Source organism: Microcaecilia unicolor, chromosome 4 (genome assembly GCF_901765095.1).
Source record: "Microcaecilia unicolor chromosome 4, aMicUni1.1, whole genome shotgun sequence".
Classification (NCBI taxonomy): domain Eukaryota; kingdom Metazoa; phylum Chordata; class Amphibia; order Gymnophiona; family Siphonopidae; genus Microcaecilia; species Microcaecilia unicolor.
The window spans coordinates 222,383,653-222,405,009 of record NC_044034.1 but is presented as its reverse complement, the minus strand read 5'-3'; the positions used below and the strand labels follow the sequence as shown (position 1 = coordinate 222,405,009).

Sequence of the window (21,357 nt, the reverse complement as noted above, 5' to 3'; positions counted from 1 at the left end):
CTATACACCCAACCATCCTTCTGGCTTTTTTTTACCTGTTTGGCCACATTAAGCATCACACATGATCAAACCCAAGCCCCACTTCTCTTTCATGCACACAAGTATTTCACCCCCTAAGCTATACCTTCGGGTTTTTGTACCCCAAATGCATGACCCTGTCCTTTTTACCATTAAATCTTAGCTGCCAAACTTTGGACCATTATTGAAGCTTTGCTAGTCCCTCCTCAGATGCCAAAATCTGCTATAGGGTAGACACTCCTGATGGTGTGGATAACCTGTCCCTCCTCAGGTTATCCACACCATCAGGAGTGTCTACCCTATTGCAGATTTTGGCATCATTCCAACAGAGGCAAACCTTACCAGACAACCCTTCTAGAATATCACTTACAATTATTGTCATTAAATCTCTGTTACATGGCTCTCCTCTTGTTCTTAAACTGAGGCTTAGCAGATGTGTGGAGGTGAGATCTTTAATGGCCTATATGGATCACTGATGACATATTAAGAAGTGTTGCTCTGTGTTTTGCAGGATTCAATGAAGCACCGGGGTACAAACACCTTACTGCAGAAAGAGCTAAAAAACCGAGAGCAAGAGCTAGAAAGCATCATTGCTGGACAGAAACAGGTAATCAACCACCAACAACAAGACAGGCAAGAGTGGAAGCCCCAGAAACTGGATGAGTTTCAGTTTCGGCAAGAGAAAATCATTTGCTGGTCATATTTTGCTTTGAAGTGTAGCAGGAATGTGTTCAGCCCCTCACCCAATAACTCTCTTAGGCAACCAGATTCTGAGCAGGAGCAATTCTATAACGGGCACTAAAATTTAGCTGCCCAAAATCCGTGCACTGACATGGAGGGCCATAATCGAAAGGGACGCCCAAGTTTTGATGAGGACGTCCTCGCAAAACGTCCCGGTGGAGGGGCGGGGAAACCCGCATTATCGAAACAAGATGGACGTTCATCTTTCGTTTCGATAATACGGTCGGGGACACCCAAATCTTGACATTTAGGTCGTCCTAAGAGATGGTCGTCCCTAGACTTGGTCGTTTCTGATTTTCGGTGATAATGGAAACTAAGGATGCCCATCTCAGAAACAACCAAATGCAAGCCCTTTGGTCGTGGGAGGAGCCAGCATTCGTAGTGCACTGGTCCCCCTGACATGCCAGGACACCAACCGGGCACCCTAGGGGGCACTGCAGTGGACTTCAGAAATTGCTTCCAGGAACATAGCTCCCTTACCTTGTGTGCTGAGCCCCCCAAAACCCACTACCCACCACTGGACACCACTACCATAGCCCTTATGGGTAAAGGGGGGCACCTAGATGTAGGTACAGTGGGTTTTGGGTGGGTTTTGGAGGGCTCACATTTACCACCACAACAGGTGAGGGGGATGGGCCTGGGTCCGCCTGCCTGAAGTGCACTGCACCCACTAAAACTGCTCCAGGGACCTGCATACTGCTGTGATGGACCTGAGTATGACATTTGAGGCTGGCTTAGAGGCTGGCACAAAATATTTTTAAAGATGTTTTTTGAGGGAGGGAGGGGGTTAGTGACCACTGGGGGAGTAAGGGGAGGTGATCCCCGATTCTCTCCAGTGGTCATCTGGTCAGTTTGGGCACCTTTTTGTGGCTTGGTCATAAGAAAGACAGGACCAGGTAAAGTCGTCCAAGTGCTCATCAGGGACGCCCTTTTTTTTCCATTATGGGTCGAGGACGCCCATGTGTTAGGCACGCCAAAGTCCAGCCTTCGCCACGCCTCCGACACACCCCCATGAACTTTGGTCGTCCCCGCGACGGAAAGCAGTTGGGGACATCCAAAATCAGCTTTCGATTATGCCGATTTGGGCAACCCTGTGAGAAGGACGCCCATCTTCCGATTTGTGTTGAAAGATGGGCGTCCTTCTCTTTTGAAAATAAGCCTGGTAGTGTTCTAGAATGGCATCTGGGTGCCCAGATTCTGTTATACAATAGAGGCAAAGTTGGTAATTGGGCACCAACATGTACACCATGCAGTGGTGTACAAAGGGTAGGAGCAGTCCTCCCCGGGTTTAGGCAGCAAGGTGGTGCACTGAGCAGTTGCACAGCTGTCGGCTCTGCCGGTCCCCTGCCCCCTCTGATGTCAACTTCCTGTTCCAGGGCAGGGGACTGGCAGAGCCGACAGCTACACAACTGCTCAGCACATCCCTTTGCTTGAGGAGGGAGGGTGGGGGGATGCACTTGGAGGAAGGGGGTTCTCGACCCTGGGGGGTTGACGCACCTGGAGGAGAGGGTTGAGACACGCCTAGAGGAGGGGCATGCTCCACCCTGGGGGGAGGGGGGTAATGCACATGGAGGAGGGGTATGCTCCACCTCAGGGGGTGAGATGTGCCTGGAGGAGGGAGTGCTCTGCCTCGGGTGGCAACCAAGGCAGGTATGCCACTGACACCATATAAAAGGCAGGTAAAAATGTTAGTGCCTAAATGTTGGCACCTAGGAGCACAACACAGTATTCTATACATTTGGCTCCTGTGAGCCACAGTAAGTTGCAGTCAGAACTAAAGCACGTAGAAACTCACAGAATAGTTCCTTAGTGCAGTTAGGGGCCTAACTTCCATTTGAGAACCTACATCTAGAGGCCTAACTTGTAGCACATTATATAGAATCAGGGGGTAAATTTCAGTGCCCAAACTTAGACACTTTTCTTAGTACCACAGTCTCCCCTAGCTCTGATCTTAAATGAATGAATCCCAAGGCCTCTACACTATTCCCTCCTGCCCTTATGTCAGCTTAAATAAATCCCCTGGAGCCCTTCTCCCACCATAAAGAAATTCCTCTAAAGCCCTTTGAACCTGTTTTCCCAGAATTCCCCAGGTGTTCCCAAAGCCAAGCCAGCAGAAGGACTCACCTTCTACAAACTGGTGCACTCAAATTGATTTTTTAGTTATGCAGGCAGCTATCCACTGGAAGCTAGCAGAGGATTGCAGCACTATACCTCACCCAGGAAATGGCTGATAATGATTTGAAATCCTCATTCACTGGAGCCGGGCTCCAGATGGAGAGCAGAGCTAAAAACTCAGTGTCCCACTGCTAATGACCAGAATCATCTAATCCTACAAGTTTCTTAGCTACATCATCAACTAGAATGTTTGCATTGCTATTAAAAATTAACAACCTCAATTTCTGTTTGCTTTTTTAATCCATCATTTACCACTCTTCTGTCCCTGGGGAGATTAGTGCAGTGTCATGTGACCTTACACTGCTGTGGTAACTTTGGAATAAATATTTGCATAAAGGCCACATAGTCATTTGTAGCTCTTTACCCAATCTGTGAACATTGATAGAGCAAATCCTAGGCAGGAGCAGGGCCTAGGGATGTTTGCTATAAGCATGGACACATTGCAGAACAGCAGGGTTCTCTTGGATAGTGGTGAATTGTAATGGGAGAGAACAGGAAAAGGAAGGAATTAACCAGATTGGTTTTAGTCCTTTTGTTGCTATACTGTGTATATGGGTTTTCCATGTTTGGCTTTGGGCTGGACGGGGAATCTAAGTCTTTATTCCAGGGTCTTCTCTTGTTTTCAGCAAGTCAAGTAGCAGCAAGGTACATAAATGTTTTCATATCCATGAAACCTGTACCTACTTTTCAAAGAGAACTGCTATTAGAACCAGGGCAAGCCAGAGAGGCACTGTTGTTGTGGAGCACCCAAGCTTAAAAACCTACCTTGCAATTATCCCTTCACAGTGGCAGGAGCTGTTCCTTTGTTCTTTGTCGCTGTGCTCTGCTGCTGTCGCCATCATGGCATTTTCAAAAAAGACAGGAAATGCTTGTTTTTTTTTCTTTTGAAAATGACACCATGCTGCAAGCAGTAGCAGGGCACAGTGGTGGGGAGTGAAGGAGCTGTGTGAAACATTAATCCAGTGAGGGGTTGGGAAAAGAGAGGAGAGGGGACGCTGTCTAGCTGACACTGACGCTGAAGACTAGGTCTGAATTCTTGATGCTGGGGCTGGAATGGGCTGAGGCTGATTTGGGGGGGTTGGGTTGCAAGGGGGCTGATGCTAGGAAGCACTAGGACTTTAAGCAGGTTGGGACTTGGAGAAGGGAGAGGAGGACAGATTGTGGAAGAGGAAAAGAAGCAAGGACATATAAGTACATAAGTAATGCCACACTGGGAAAAGACCAAGGGTCCATCGAGCCCAGCATCCTGTCCACGACAGCGGCCAATCCAGGCCAAGGGCACCTGGCAAGCTTCCCAAACATACAAACATTCTATACATGTTATTCCCGGAATTGTGGATTTTTCCCAAGTCCATTTAGTAGCGGTTTATGGACTTGTCTTTTAGGAAACCGTCTAACCCCCTTTTAAACTCCACCAAGCTAACTGCCTTCACCACGTTCTCCGGCAACAAATTCCAGAGTTTAATTACGCGTTGGGTGAAGAAACATTTTCTCCGATTTGTTTTAAATTTACTACACTGTAGTTTCATCGCATGCCCCCTAGTCCTAGTATTTTTGAAAAGCTATCATTTTAGTCGCCCTTCGCTGCACCTTTTCCAATTCCATTATATCTTTCTTGAGATGTGGCGACCAGAATTGAACACAATACTCAAGGTGCGGACGCACCATGGAGCGATATAACGGCATTATAACATTCTCACACCTGTTTTCCATACCTTCCCTAATAATACCCAACATTCTATTCGCTTTCCTAGCCGCAGCAGCACACTGAGCAGAAGGTTTCAGTGTATTATCGACAACGACACCCAGATCCCTTTCTTGGTCCGTAACTCCTAACGTGGAACCTTGCATGACGTAGCTATAATTCTGGGGTTTTTTCCCACATGTATCACCTTGCACTTGCTCACATTAAACATCATCTGCCATTTAGCCGCCCAGTCTCCCAGTCTCGTAAGGTCCTTCTGTAATTTTTCACAATCCTGTCGCGAGTTAACGACTTTGAATAACTTTGTATCATCAGCAAATTTAATTACCTCGCTAGTTACTCCCATCTCTAATCATTTATAAATATATTAAAAAGCAGGGGTCCTAGCACAGACCCCTGAGGAACCCCACTAACTACCCTTCTCCATTGTGAAGGTTGAGAGAGAGGGACATAGGGATGGATGCTGGAGTAAGGATGAGGAAAGCAGGGTTTATGAATATTGAAGAAGGAAATAAATAGGTGGGTTTTGTGCAGGGGAAGTGCAATAACTTTGTGGCTAGAAATGCCAAACACTCTAGCTGTGTCCTCAAGCTTCCTATTTGCTGATACTTTGTTGGGCAAAACATTGGTAGGCCCATGGCCCCTGTGGATCATTCTGTTCCGCTGCCTATGGTGAAAAGGGAGAAGGAGGAAGGAGGGCAGGTACTGGGGACATGGAGATGTGGGAAGGCAGATGGCTTGAAAGACTTGGAGGGGTTGGGAGGCAGTTGAAAATAACAGAGGGTTACAGGGTGAGTGAGAGACAAAGGCAGGGGACAGGTCTTTGAAGGAAGTGAAAGAGAGTAGAAATAGATGTCATATCAAAAATGCCCCTTTTAGTCTCTGTACCGATTCAGGCCTTGTACATAAATTTGTCTGTCATTATTTAATTCCTTTTGGCTTATAATAGAGTTCCCAGTAAATGCCTGGTCATGTCAGGGAATAATTCCTATATTTTCCGTTATCCCATGCACTTGAAAATGTTATTTTTGGAGAAAGAGATAAAATAGTGAGGTTAACTGTGTTATATACTTTTCTTTTCTTGCAGGTTAATAAGAACATTTGAGTATTATTTTTGCAGTCCTGCTATTTATTTAAGAGCTGGTATTTTGGACTTGTTTGATACTAGCCATTGGTTTTCCACAAAGTGGACTTGTATGCTATTATTTTTTTTCTTGGATTATTCATAAGGACTTTTTCTTTGTAAGCATATTTCTGGGTTTTTTTTTTTTTGTTACATTTGTACCCCGCGCTTTCCCACTCATGGCAGGCTCAATGCGTTATGTTCTTATTGTAATATAATGAAAAGTTCTCAAGTAAAACAAATACTGATTTGGACGTTTTGGATCAAATTCTTTGTGCCACTTTTTAGACGTTTTTCTGTTTCGAAAATGAGCCGTAAGTAACTTAGGAGAAGTTAAGGCACACTTAACCTAGGTTCAATTAAAGCCATCTATTACAAAAAAAAAGAGCTTGGCTACATCCTGAGAAGGGAGTCTCCTCCAGATGTCAGTCAGAGATGTCGAATACACAGCTTCTGTTTTCTCTGATGAATTCCTCTCACTGGAATAAAGACAAGAAGAGGCAGCGAGGTCCCATGGACGGGGTGTATTAGCTTGAGCTCCCTTGCTCCTTGAAGATGCCAGTTTTATGCAGGTCTGACTGTAGCACCTGGTCCACAGGCACCACCCCTTGTTCTGGACTTTCTGACCCTGTAAACCACAAGGACATCCAGTTTACATCATTCAAGGTGAAATTCCATGAACCCAGGTCCCAAATAGTCTAGTGACGTGGGTGCTGTGGCCTTCTTCCATGCCCAGGCTCCAAAGGGCTGGGTTGTTCTGACCTGAATTCTCATTGTAGTACAAGAGGATAATGTTGCAATCTATGTCAGTCCTTGAATGATTTCTTAGAAATGGGCAGCTCCATTTGGGACACGATTCATGCTGGTACTGAAGCACAGTCCATAGTAATATCAGAAAGTTGTTAAACCAAGTTTTCACCGTAGTTATATAGGCAGGGGCCTAGCCCCTACAAAAGGATCTGCCAACATAGATCCCTTTCTAAACTACATGCCACCATGAACATCCCTGTGGTAGCTATGCCCTATAAGCCTTCAACTCCCCCAGACACAAATGTACAAGCCTCTCACTGGCCTTCCAATCACAAAAGTACAAGGCTCCTACTGCCACCACATCACAAAAATGCACGCCTTCCATGCCCCCAATAACAGTAATGGAATCCCACCCCAAAACCCTCCAGCCATCCCTGGGACTCACTTGGGATTCAACCCTCCCCTCCCATCCCATCTGGCTCCAGGTATCAAAATGGTAACACTGACTCCTAATGGTATTTGACCCCTATTTGACTGACTGTACATTTGTCCTTTAGATTGTAAGCTCCTTTGAGCAGGGACTGTCCTTCTATGTTAAATTGTACAGCGCTGCGTAACCCTAGTAGCGCTTTAGAAATGTCAAGTAGTAGTAGTAATCTTGGAACCTGGAGCCCCTCCACTCCCTTTTGCAGCCATATAGGGAGGGAGTGGAGGGGACTTCTGCTGACACTATCGGGAGTAGGAGGCCTGTACTTTGGTGATCAGGGGGGGTGGGAAGAATCAGAGAGGGATGAGAGTAGTACTGTATTTTGCAGGTGTTCCTAAGCTGCCAGTAGCGCAGGTGCATGCACTAAGAGCAGTTGTGCTATTGGCAGTTGTGACATCTAGTACATGGTCCTGAACCCACTCACCACCTGTCACAGCTGACCACAGTGCTTTTTGGACCTCTGACATCCCACTCCTGACATTGATTTCGAGGCCATGGACATGAACTCCCCTTCTAAAATAGGGAATGCACATCTGAGTGTCACACCCTAATCCCATCCAAACCATGACCTTTGCCAGATGGACATTCTGGAAATATAAACATTTGAGTCCTGGCTTCCCAAAATCATATTATAGATGTTTTATGTAGATGTTTATGTGCCCCCCTCGTTACATATGTCCCTACCATTGTTGCCAGATCATGATTCCCCCTTGTCTACTGAACAATAGTCGCTGCCCTGCATGGTGGGGGGAGGGTTGCAGAGGAACACTCCCCAAATGGGCCAGAAGTGGCAGCAGATGAACACCTCCCCCTCCCATGAACAGGAGAAAAGCGGCAGCAGAGGAGCACTTCCCTTCCCCCTGACTGGGAAAGAAGCAGCAAAGAGGAGCAGCTAACCCCCCCCCCCCCCCCCCCCCAACTGGCACAGAAGTGGCCAGTACCGCCTTCTCTCCTCCTGGATAGGATATCAGGCGCATAAAAAAAAATAACACTATGGGGTCTTGGGACCCGTATGCTTGCTCAGCATCTGCTGGTCCATCCCCTGAAGTTGCGTCAGGGGGCCAGGACTGAAAGAGGCTGAGAATTCACTGGAGTTCCAAAGCTCAGCACTGTCATTTTCAAGCACAGAAAGGGAAGATTAGAGACATGCTGGACATGAAGGAAAGTGGAAGGGTGATCAGGGGACATGCTGGACACAGAAGGTAGAAGGGAGATCAGGGGTCATGCTGGATATGGTATAAGAGGATATTGGGGGACATGCTGGACACAAGGAAAGTGGAAGAGAAAATCGGGGGACATACTGGACAAAGAGGAAAGTGGAGAGGAGCTCAGGGGACATGCTGAACATGGTGGAAAAGGAGATCAGGGATATGCTGGACATTGTGGAAAGGAGGATCAGGGGACATGCTGGACACGGAAGGTTGTGGAAGGAAGATCAGGGGATATGCTGGATAGGAAGGAAGGTGGCAGGGAAGATCGAGAGAGATGTTGGACACAGGAGAAAGGTGGAAGGGAAGATCAGGAAGAATTTTGGATGGTAGACGGGTAGATGGGAGGACATGCTGGACACAGGAAGGTGGAAGGGAAGATTGGAGACATTCTGGATACAGAGGAAGGTGGATGGGATATCAGGGGGAGGTGCTGGTCATGATGAAAGGGAAGACAGGAGATATGCCTGATGTGGATGGAGAAGAAGAGAGATATTGGATATGGGTGGGGGAAAGGTGGAAAACTGGATAGATGCTGTAAAAATAGGGAGCTTCAAGACTGGAGGGTGAGGAGGAATGAAACTTGAGGCAGAAAAGTAAATGGAAGAAAGCAGAGTGTGTGAGGGGAGAAACTGAAGAAGATAAGAGGAGAGAAAAGAAATGGCAAATGGACAGGAGGCCCAGGACAGCGAGCAAGGAAAAGAGAGAAAAGAAGAACCAGTGACCGAGACCAATATGATTAGAAAAATAAAATCACCAGAAAACAATAGTAGAAAAATAATTTTGTTTTCCAGTTACTGATTAGAATATGACAGTTTGGGGAACTATCTGCTGTCTTTATATTTTGCACAGTACAGGGGAAATGCATCTCTTTCTATTTCTGTGGTGTCAGAATCTGGTTTCTTGAGGTTTCAGGTTAATTAGTATTGTCTACATATTTCTACTTTTAATTTATGGTCACTTATTCTGTATTTGGAGATAGTCTATTTGTGTTCTGATTTGTGACCAGTTTCTTAGCATTGATTGTCTGTTAGGACCTGTAGTAATCCAGCTTGCTCAATTTTCCCAGTAGGGCTCACTACAATATTTATGATGCTGCCTTTTCCTAGGAAGGTCCTTGTTGGTGCTGTTATGGATGGAAGATGTGTGGTATAGGTCCCAAGTGACTTTTTAAGGGTTTTCTATAAATTTATAATGTGTCTTCTACTGGAGATGGAGTTGTGTTGTTGCTGAGATGAAACTAGAATCAGACTTCTTGTGTATGGTGATTCTATTAGGAAATGCCACAGTTCTGGTCCGCACCCACTGTTGTTGCATCTGAAGGTTTCTGTGTATGTAGAAAATATGTTTACATTTAACAACACTGTGATAGTATGGGGTCAGGGGTCAGTAAGTATAACCAAAGCACAAAGGGTTTTGTTTTGTTTTTTGTTTTTTTTAGTGTGTTAGTCTTGGAATATATGTTGCATTCTTTTTCTCTTGGGGTAAGTGCCTGACTAGAGTTCTACATGAGGGGACTTCCTCACCCTCCTCCCTGATCAGAGTTTTCATGGGACCCTTTCTTTGGGTGCTTGGAAGGGGGGAGAGAGCCATCTTATCCTTTGCCTCAGGCAGCAGACTGTCTTGAGCTGCCCCTGGGGGTAACTCCTGCCAGTGGAGGAGATCAAGAAAAAAAGATTATGTCTGGGAGGAGGATTGCTGCCTGTGTGTGTGTGTGTGGGGGGGGGGGGGGGGGGAATTAGGAAACAAAAGGGCTGCCTATGGATGACCTCAGAAAAAAAATGCTGCCTGTTTGGAGTACAGGAGGGGAAAACTTTTTTCTATCATGCAGGAATAGGTGAATTATTGTTCTTTTGTTCACTGACCACTCATGGACATCTGAAGGGAGTGAATTAGCATCTTGAATTTGATCTTGCCATGGTCCCTATTTCCTGTCTAATTATGCAAATACTGTCCACTTTAGTTTAACGTACACTATTTGTACTCCTGCAGGAATTCTGCACCAAAAATATTTCAAAATTCTGCGCACAGCATGTGTCTCCATTATACCCTTTCTGCAGAGAAAGAAAGAGTCAATATCACTTAAGGACTTTCTCCATCTACAGCTAGAACAGCAGCTGCAGGCTCTGAACTCGGAGCAGGTTGAGACGAGAGTGCAGAATGTACGTCTTCGACACCTAAATGAGGAGCTCCAAGAACAGCTGGAGAGAAGCAAGAGAGAGTTAGAGATCGCACAGAATCACCTAAGGCAACTACATGAAGAGGAAAACCAGGAGCAGGAGCGGAAAGACAGGTAGAGAGATACTATTCCTTTCACTGTAATTCCACAACACACATATACTACAGGTCGTATGTCTATACCCTCCCAAATCTTGTATGAAACAGGAGATAGTAAACATAAAGGCAATTTTTGTAGGTCATCTAATTTGGAAAAGGAACATTCAAGTTGAGATGTTCACAGTTTGCCGCATATTTTACAAAAGGCTTAATGAATACAGAGCCTTTTGTAAGGCCACAGGACAATTTGTCAGCAAGTACAGTGGGAGCGGCCATTTTACAAAACAAAGTGCATTCAAAGAAAGAATGGCATCACTCTGAGCTTTGTATAAGAGCCAGAATTTGCTGCCTACACATGTAACTAAATGCAGGATAGAGCTCTGAAATTCATTTTTGTTGGCTGTTTGAGGTGGCTGTAGACACCAAAGAAGTAAGCACATTTTCCACCTCAACCACTCATCCAGACCCCAGGTCCAAATAAGCATTTATAGCTGACATTATACATGCCTGAGAGCAGGTGTAAACGCTGACAGTTTTTAACTATGTATATTTCCATCACAAAATAGTATACTCCAAATGTCCACTCAAACCAAAGCCAGAACATGCCCCTGTAAGATATGTGCATGGCCCAGACACACATATGTAAGTATGCCTCTTCTAAACTCACCACCTACATGTATCATATTTAATCTTCTCATGCTCACTTTCAAAACTCGTAGACTTACAGGCTCATTTTTGAAAGAGAAGGACGCCCCTCTTTCGACACAAATCGGAAGATGGGCATCCTTTTCACAGGATCGCCCAAATCAGTATAATCGAAAGCCGATTTTGGGCGTCCTCGTCTGCTTTCCATCGCGGGGACGACCAAAGTTCATGGGGGCGTGTCGGAGGCATAGTGAAGGCAGGACTTGGGTGTGCCTAACACATGGGCATCCTCGACCCATAATGGAAAAAAAAGGGCGTCCCTGAAGAGCACTTGGACGACTTTACCTAGTCCTGTCTTTCTTACGATCAAGGCACAAAATGGTGCCCGAACTGACCAGATGACCACCAGAGAGAATCGGGGATCACCTCCCCTTACTCCCCCAGTGGTCACTAACCCCCTCTCACCCTCAAAAAACATCTTTAAAAATATTTTGTGCCAGCCTCTATGCCATCCTCAAATGTCATACTCAGGTCCATCACAGCAGTATGCAGGTCCCTGGAGCAGTTTTAGTGGGTGCAGTGCACTTCAGGCAGGCAGACCCAGGCCCATCCCCCCCTACCTGTTACACTTGTGGTGGTAAATGTGAGCCCTCCAACCCCCCCCCAAACCCACTGTATCCACATCTAGGTGCCCCCCTTCACCCCTAAGGGCTATAGTAGTGGTGTACAGTTGTGGGTGTGGGTTTTAGGGGGGGGTTGGGGACTCAGCGCACAAGGTAACGGAGCTATGTACCTGGGAGCAATTTGTGAAGTCCACTGCAGTACCCCCTAGGGTGCCCGGTTGGTGTCCTGGCATGTCAGGGGGACCAGTGCACTACGAATGCTGGCTCCTCCCACGACCAGAGGGCTTGCATTTGGTTGTTTCTGAGATGGGAGTCCTTGGTTTTCATTATCGCCGAAAATCAGAAACGACCAAGTCTAGGGACGACCATCTCTAAGGACGACTTAAAAAAAATAGATTTGGGCGTTCCCGACCGTATTATTGAAACAAAAGATGGACGTCCATCTTGTTTCAATAATATGGATTTCCCCGCCCCTCCACCGGGACGTTTTGCGAGGACATCCTCAGCAAAACTTGGGTGTCCCTTTCGATTATGCTCCTCTTAGTCTTCCTGATTACCTTTCAACTCTAACTATCCTATATTCCCCTGTACGATTCCTCCTTTCAATTAATGATCATCATCTTGTCCTGTCCTTCGAAACCCAAAACAGAATCCACCCACCACCGCACTTTCTTCTTCGCAGCCCCTGTTCACTGGAATTCCCTTCCGCTGTCTATACATTCAGAACCAACCCTTAAGATAGTTTTTAAAACCTGGTTATCTAAACAGGTATTCAATCAGGTCAACTAAAAAGGGTTGAGAGGTGCTGTATCATTTCTCACTGTTTATTCCTTATCCTTTGGTCCTCGTTCTGTCCCTTTACCCCTCCTTTCCTGTCTCTTTGCTTACCTCCCTTGTAATAGATTGATTGTTCTGCTGCTAACTGATAACTCCTTTCCTATCAAATATTGTAGTTCTTTTCCAACTCTGTCATTTTAGTCTGTAAACCACCCAGTTCTGCAAGTTAGCTTGGGCAGTATAGTGACTTCCAATAAACTAAACTATATACACATGTAAATCAATGTTTTTACAAATGCACCTAGCATTTCTTGAATCACTTGCTATATGTTTGTCCTGCTGACATGGGGGGACCAGGGAGAATGGAATAGGTGTCTAATCGGGAGCACCTTTGGGCTCTCACTTTCTATCACTCTTAAATAGAAGCAGACCCTACTGGCCTACTTCATGTCCATTCTCCTTATTCTGTGTTTATTACCCAGGGATGTTTTCCGAGTGTCCAGGAATATGCAAAAAGAGAAACAGAGTCTTCTAAGGCAATTAGAACTTCTGAGGTAAGTAGAAACCAATTGTAACCTCCCTCACACAGGGTCTCACTCAATAACAGGACTATGTCTCACAGGTTTGTCACAAACTTTGGCATGGATCCTCCTATGAAAGAAAGAGATCCTCTCTACAGGGCCCACGGTCTATGACTTAACAGTCCAAAGCAGATGCTGCACAAAAAGCTTTGATATTCCAAATTAAAGCTTTGGACCCAGATACTCAAAAGGGTTTAACTGTGCAGGAGAGGCCTCTGCCTAGTTAAACCCTACTGAGCTGGCCATCCGCCAACATTCAGTGCACCTAAGCAGTTGGTGCTGCCAAATATTGCCTGTGCCTGTTCAGGTTAGTGCCAGATCAGTCCAGGGGCACAGGCACAACTTAACCAGTTAGCTGTAATATTCAGTTTGCTAACCAGCTAAGTAAGTGGTAAGGGTAGTAGAGGTGAAGGTGGGAGGATGAAACAAAACTATTGACTTTTGTTATATATTGGGAAAGTCTCATACAGTCACTGGGGTGATTTTTAACACCAATTCAGTTGAACCCCTGTCTCATGACGCTTATAATCATAGACTAACCCCCTCCTTCCGATTTTTCTTTTTTGTTTTTTAAGTCTCTATAGTGCTTCCAATTAAGATGCCCTTATAAGTCTGAGTGTCTGGCGGTATAGAATATATCGTGTCTGAAGTGGCTAAACTTATACCACTCGAATAATTATATAACCGCACTTATCTGTAGTGACGCTGTTTAGCTCGTAGTCCCAAACGTGTAGTCCCGACAGGTGCTTATGCACTCAGGGAGAGTAAAGCCATGGCAGAAAAACATAGGGCCCGATATTCAGCTGGCAACGGGGAACGTTTTCGATGACCGCTGCCTGGAATATGCCCGGAAATTCAATGCTAGTCCATGTCTGGGCTTCGGCATTGAATTTCTGGTTTGCAGAGCTGGCTAATGAATAGCCAGTTAAGTACAGTATTCAGTACTTAACCAGTTATGTCAATGTCAATGCTACACTTCTTGACCGCAGCTTTCCCATAACTTGGGTTCAGCACAGTATACAAAAAGAGCAGTATCTATTTATTTATTTATTTATTTATTTGTTGCATTTGTATCCCACATTTCCCCACCTATTTGCAGGCTCATTGTGGCTTACATTGTTCCGTAATGGCGCTCACCAATTCCGGAATGAGAAATACAAAGTGGTATTGCATTAAAGTTCATAAGTGACAAGAGTAGATTAAGCAATCAAGAATAGAGAATTCATTTTCATAGTGAGAGATAAAGTGGTAATTGCGTTAAAGTTCATTAGTGACAGAGTAATTTAAGCAGTCAGGTATAGAGAGTTTGGTTTTGTCCAATTCTGGTATGGGTTTTGTTGTCTGGTATATAGGATGGATCATTGTGGTATGCCTTTTTGAACAGGTTGGTTTTTAGTATTTTTCGGAATTTAGTTATGTCGTGTATTGTTCTTGTGGCTTTTGGTAGTGCATTCCACAGTTGCGTGCCTATGTAGGAGAAGCTGGATGCATATGTTGATTTATATTTTAGACCTTTGCAGCTGGGGTAGTGGATATTCAGGAATGTACGTGCTGATCTTTTGCTGTTCCTGGTTGGTAAGTCTATGAGGTCTGACATGTAGAACGGACCCTCACCGTGGAAGATTTTATGAACCATAGTGCAAATTTTGAACGTAATACATTCTTTCAATGGGAGCCAGTGTAATTTTTCTCTTAGGGGTTTGGCGCTTTCGTATCTCGTTTTTCCAAATATCTAAATTATACAGATACTTAAAACAGCATAGCAAAAATAAATATCATTACTTAAACCCAACCAAAAAGATAAGCTTTCAGCATTTTGCAAAATGTCAGATAATTCTGTTCCAAAGAAATTATTGACGGGAGAGAATTACACTCAGGAATGACAATAACTGAAAAAATTGAGTTTACAATCTTCAAAAAATGTAAGTTTCTAAAAGATGAAGGACAGAGAATAAGCTGATCCCTTAAATGAGACAAGTACCCAAATAGTAAATTAGAGATCATATTTATTAATAAATGTGATGTAGAACCATAAATAATTTGAAACAACAAGCAGAATCCTTAAACAATATCCTTTCGGCCAAACGCCTTAAACAATGCAGTTGATCCATAAAATCTGATACACCGGTAAACTTGCGTAATCTAAAAATTACCAATTACTTACTAAGAATAGATTTTTATTATAAACTTATACAAATTATTACTGCATGGCCTTATACAATAGGTTTCTTATACACATCTACAAAGATTCCTGGATCAATTGAGTAGCAATTCAATATCCATTTTTTTACATACTTCTGTGTGGCTTTGCATGGTTTTGATGTTAATCCAACCTAATAAGCCACTAAATTAATCAAATTACTCAACCATCCCTCCCCAAAGAGGACTAACCATATAAAACAAAAGAAAACACCAGAAAGAATAGCTAATCCAAAAAGGTAAATTAATGTAAAGGAGAGAACCCCTCAGAACCTATCGGACCTTACGTCCTAGGTATACAACTTGCCAAATAATGGCCGTTGATAGTTTCTATCATGGGGGTTCAAGTGCCAACTCTGCCCCTGGATTGTCCCCAAAATGTCCAGTTTTGAGTTTGGCGCTAACCAGTTATTTTCAATGGCACTAACTGATTAAGTACTGCTGGTTTAGCCCTAAACAGGTAAATTCATAAATTGAATTGATAAAATAAAATTGATAAAGTAAATAATAGAAAAAATTTATAAAACTGATAAAGTAAGTAATAGAAAATCACTAGGACTGGATGGTATTCAGTGTTCTAAAGGAACTCAAATATGAAATTGCAGATATGCTACTGGCAAACAGATATGCTACTGGCAAACAAAGTTAATCGACAATGATAATTGGATGTTAACAACCAATTATCTTCATTAATTGGCATTAATTAGAATTTACGTGCACTACTTGCTAATGTATTGTGTAACGTAGTCTACGTAAATTCTAAGTTGCATAGTTGAAAAGGGAGCATAGCCATGGCGTGGAATGGGCAGGTCATAGTTGTATCTAAAATCTATGCACATTGTTATAGAATACACCCGCTCTGTGCTTAATTTAGGCTTCCGGATTTACACCATGTTTTACTTGGTGAAATTGGTCACAACTAAATTTAATCACGTGGACCTGCACTCAACGTATTCTATAAACCATGCAAAAATTTAGGCTTATTCTATAAAGTACATCTAAATTAAGGCATACTGTATAGAATACACTTAAGCGAATTTCATTTTGGTGCCGAATATTTAGGTGTGATATATAGAATCTAGTCCTAAGTGCACTCCCAAATGCTTCTAAAATAAAAATGCCTTAAATTCCCTGTGAAATGTCGCCACATCACGCAGTGAATGCAACTCAGCGTGTCCAAATTAGTTAAAACACAAGCAGACTGTGAAGACTTGAGCATCTAAATAACAGATACAATTTTTTTTTTTTTTTGCAATTTTACATTAATTTCAAGAGTACATCTTGTTTTGGAAAAGATAATTAACAAACAAAAAATTAATAATATAATTCTACACATTTTCCATCTTATATTGAATAGTAACTTGTCTTTAAGAAAAAGGAAAAGGAAACAAGCTAATTAAAGCTATTAACTTTACAATATATAATGAAAATTTTCAAACTTCCTTTAAAAACTTCATCTATAGTCCACAACAAAGGAGGCATTACACAATATCTGGGGAATTACAAAGAATAAAGAAATAATTCTTTCTTTTAGGAAAATGGAGATTGAGGGGGTGTCTCAGGGATTCCTAATTATTCATGGCGTAGATGTAATCATAGGTCTTGACTGTGCAGAATGAATCAAGGCAATTTTAGAGTAAAAAAAAATAATTAAATTGTTTAGGATCAAAAAACACGTATTTTACAGAGTTTAATTTTACAACACATTTACAAGGAAATATTTACCAGAAAAGAGCACCCAATTGTTGTATTTTGGGGCATAATTTAAGAAATTCTTTATGCCGTTTTTGGGTTACTTTGGAAACATCTGGAAACATTCTTATTTTACAATTCATAAAAAGCTGTTCTCTATAGAGGAAAAACTGTTTAAGAATCCAATCTCTGTCCAGTTGTAATACAAAGGAGACTATTAGGGTCATTGGTATTAAGCCTAAATTGTCATCTTCCAGTGTTTGTGCTAAATTTAAATCCAAAATATCAAATGGTATTTCAGTTCTTTGATCTTCCCTTCGTTCCTCTTCCTTTTTTTTGTATGGTAACAAATAATAAATTTTTGATATTGGAGGATATGCCTTCTCTGGTATCTTCAGAACTTCACTCAAGTATCTTTTAAAAGTTATTAATGGGGCTATCATAGCCTGTTTTGGAAAATTTATCAATCTAAGTGTATTAGCTCTCTGTGCATTCTCCAAAGTTTCTATTTTGTTCTGAACATAAGAATTTTCTTTAATTAAATTGGTTTGCACCTGTTGAAAACTTTGTAGTTCTTTTATATTATTCTCCATTGATTTATCCAAAGTTTGTAACTTTCCTTCTAATATTGGTATTTTATTTGATGAGGTCTGAGATTGATCAAATAATGAGGAAAATTTGTGTGAAAATGAAGTTTCCAGGTTCTTTAAAGCTTCCTGACAGATACAATTTAATCTGAACATTTGCAAAGTGATGCACATGAGAAAAATAATCATGATTACAGTTGCACAATGTTGAGTTGCATATTAGGAGTTGCCACCCAGGGAAAGGATCTTGGAATCTTAGCGGACAACATGTTAAAATCCTCAGCTCAATGAGAAAATAAAGTGAATAGAATGGTAGGAATGGAGAACAGAACTGAAAATGACATTATATCTCTGTATAGATCCTTGGTATAACCATATCTTGAATACTGTGTGCCGTTTTTGTCATTTCATCTTAAAATAGATATAGAGGAACTAGAAAACAAGACTGTCCCGAGGGTTATGTGGGTGGTGTAGCCACACAGGGTGCAAGGAAGACACGGACACAAGAACTGTTCCCTATCCATTGTTTCCCCCTTGATGGTCCTGGCACAGTGGGGGGGGGGGGGGGGGTCCCCAGGTCATATTTATAGCTCACAATGCTCCTGCTAGAAAAGGTTCAGAGAAGTGTGACAGAAACGATAAAGGGGTTAATAAAGGCTAAGCAAGTTAGGACTTCTCAGCATGAAAAAGAGCCAACAGAGGAATATAAGAGAGATTCATAAAATTATTAGTGGGATGGAACAGGAAAATAGGGAACGATTTTTTTACCCTTTCAAATAGTATTGAGACTAGGGGACACTCCATGAAACTAGCAGGCAGTAATAGTAAAACAAACCAGAGAACATATTTTATCGCTCAACAAACAGTCAAAGCTGTATTTTACTGGAGGAAGCTGTCAAGGCATCTGGTGTAGCTGGGTTTAAATGAGGTATGGACAAGTTCATATAGGAAAAGTTCATAAACAGTTATTAGCCAGATGGACTTGGGAAAGTCACCTCTTTTTCCTGGGAGTAAGTATCATGGAATGTGTCTGCTCCTTGAGGTTTGTCAGCTATTTTCTAGTGACACAAACTGGCCACTGTCAGAGACAGGATGCTGGGCTCAGTGAACTTTTTGATCTGACCCAACATGACTTGTCGCCTGTTCTTATGTGTTGAAGTATTTAACAGGTTGCCCAAAATAGTATCTGTTAAAAAAAAACCTAATTCATATATTGTCCATCACTCGGAAGCTGCAGCTGAGCATCTGTAAGTGTTTGAGGAAGAGGATTCAGTATTCCAGCTGTTATTGAGTGCTACTAGCAGTGAGACATCACAAGCCCATCTCCAGGCTCCTATGTGTTGGATCCACTGCCTGCTGCTCAGTTCAGGAACAGCCAGGCCTGGCATTGCTAGGGGAGCTGCAGTCTACTTTCAGCTACAAACCACTGCTGTGTTTGGACCAAGCACGGTGCAGGGAAATCAGAAAGAAAAAAACAAAACAGTAACATCTAACATCTGGAAACAGAGAGAGCAGCTGTGTGAGTGGGAAGCTGCTGTCTCGATATCCATTTTGATTGCTGTCTGTTTGTCTTTGTGCCATGCAGGGAAATGAACAAGAAGTTGCGGGATGAAAGAGATGCCTTTGAAGCCAAGAAGTTACTTAATCTCAGAGCAAGGGCGGTCCTTGTTAAGCACAATGCCAATTGCTTCTCCTGCTGCCGCTGCTGCCATCACCTCCGTCATGCAGAGTCTCTGCACTGCCATATGGACCACTTATCACCTCAACATCCGGGGCTTTCACATGCCACATCAGGTGCAGACTGTCCCTAAGTGCAGGGCTCTGAAAGGCCTACAGATGAATGGGAAGAGTTATACAAAATAATCTATATACTGTACACCAGCAGGTCAGGAACCTCATGAGACAGGGCACAGAACAAAGAAGGCAGATCTCAGCTATACTCACTGCCATAAACCTGCCAGTGAGGAAGCTCACAGGCATGCCTGAAAAGACTGCAAACCAAACTGATATCACATGCAGCTTAAGCCAGCAGAGGCACCTCACAAAGACAAGTTTCTGGGTTACCTGAATCATTTCCTTGGGGAGGAGTACGGAAAGATAGGATTATGGATTTTTCATCCACACTATGCGATAGTAGTGACGCAAAAATTAACGCAATACCAAACTTCTCAGATGTCCAAAGACCCAACTCATCCCCTATGGAAGGGATCTCAGAGACCATCTCCTGAAAACTAGCAAACCATCAAAACTGGTGTCGAACAGTCCCACCATCAGCTAGCACAAACACAGCGTCTTCTTCCTGACTGCTAGTTCATTGTTCAGGAGAAATCAGCATTTTCACAATATTTAAAAATGTCCTCGGTACCCACCAGCATCACAGATATGTCATTGACAGAAGCCTGCATATCTTGTGAATTGAAACAGGAGTTAGAAGACTGCCATGAACTTTAGTTGCAGACTTCTCTTTGCCACTGACTCTTTGTGACGCAGGAGAGTAATTTTATCTCTGTGCCTCAGCTGTAATCCGAGAGCATAAAATCCCAACCCCACAATGTTCCTACATTAAACACATGTATATATTATATTAAAGAGTGTGCTCATATATGTTGAGAAGTAAACCTCGCATCAAAGAACGTACACATTGAGCATTATCACATACACACATTCAACTGTAATCCAGCAGTGCCACAGACTCCCTGTGTAATCTTGGACGTGTTTTCTTTGCCTGCCTGTGCCTCAGTCCTCATCTCATGCTCTGTCACTCACCCTTTCTGATCTCGGTGAAATGATTTTGCCTTCAGTTCTAATCCCAGGTTCTCATACTGATTCTTTTTGTGGCATTGGAAAAGTCAGTTTATCTTCCTGTAAGTGGATAATAAAAATAAGAAGGAAATATTCTAAGACACAGCTGGTGCGTAAAGAGAATCAGATAATTCATCCACTCCTCTTTATGTCCAATATTCCATTTAGGTAGAACCACTGAATATGTGGTACTAAACTTGTTTGCTGACTGCCGCTGGTGTTAAACCCAGAAATTCAAGGCCGGGCTATATCAGGGCAGCGGCATTGAATTTCCAGGTTTCCGGAAACGGCTATTGCATAGCTGGTTAATTATGATATTCAGCAGTTAACTGGTTATGAGTTACCGCATAAAGATAAGCTGATTTTTATGTGGTAAACCTGGCCCATTAAGTGCTGAATATTTGCACTTAATCAGCCAAGTGACAATTTTGCCACTTGAACACCCCCAAAGTAGCCAATTTTCAGTTTGGCACTAACCCGTTATTTTCAATACACTAACTAGTTAAGTACCGCTGAAAATTAATAGTTAGCCCCAAACAGGAGATTTAACTGGCCTAAATGGACAAATTTATCTGAATAATGGCTGCATATCATTGCTGTATAGATAAATTCAGGCCCAGCCCTTGAATGCCGTTGGCCCCCTCTTTACATAAATAGATAAATTTTGGATGGACATAAGTTGGTTTGTCCAAAGTTTATTCATTTTGAGGGTACTTCTATAAAGAGGACATTAACATTAACCTGTCATATACGCATGAACATATTACAAAGGAGACAGGAACTAGCCGATATGCAAAGCAATATAAGCTCCTGTCTGCTTAAGTCCCATGGGGCCATCTAACTCCCGATATTCAGTAGCACTAAACTGGGCAGTGCCACAGCACAGAATATCACCTCTGACCACTCACAAAAAAAGTGGATAGGTCAGGGGTAGCATTAAGGAGGAGCCTAGGGTTATGTGGGTGCC

The 21,357-nt window shown here is 43.0% G+C and overlaps 1 protein-coding gene across 1 annotated transcript in view; it reads left to right on the top strand.

Moving 5' to 3' along the window:
• Nucleotides 1-20,170, top strand: part of CRACR2B (calcium release activated channel regulator 2B) — a 224,539-nt gene extending 204,369 nt beyond the window's left edge. The window contains exons 7-10 of the mRNA XM_030201259.1: nucleotides 530-625; nucleotides 10,313-10,500; nucleotides 13,012-13,083; nucleotides 19,174-20,170. Coding sequence (XP_030057119.1) covers nucleotides 530-625; nucleotides 10,313-10,500; nucleotides 13,012-13,083; nucleotides 19,174-19,399 — 582 coding nt within the window. The 3' untranslated portion in view covers nucleotides 19,400-20,170. The remainder of the gene's footprint in view (nucleotides 1-529; nucleotides 626-10,312; nucleotides 10,501-13,011; nucleotides 13,084-19,173) is intronic.
• The last annotated feature ends 1,187 nt before the right edge of the window (nucleotides 20,171-21,357 follow it).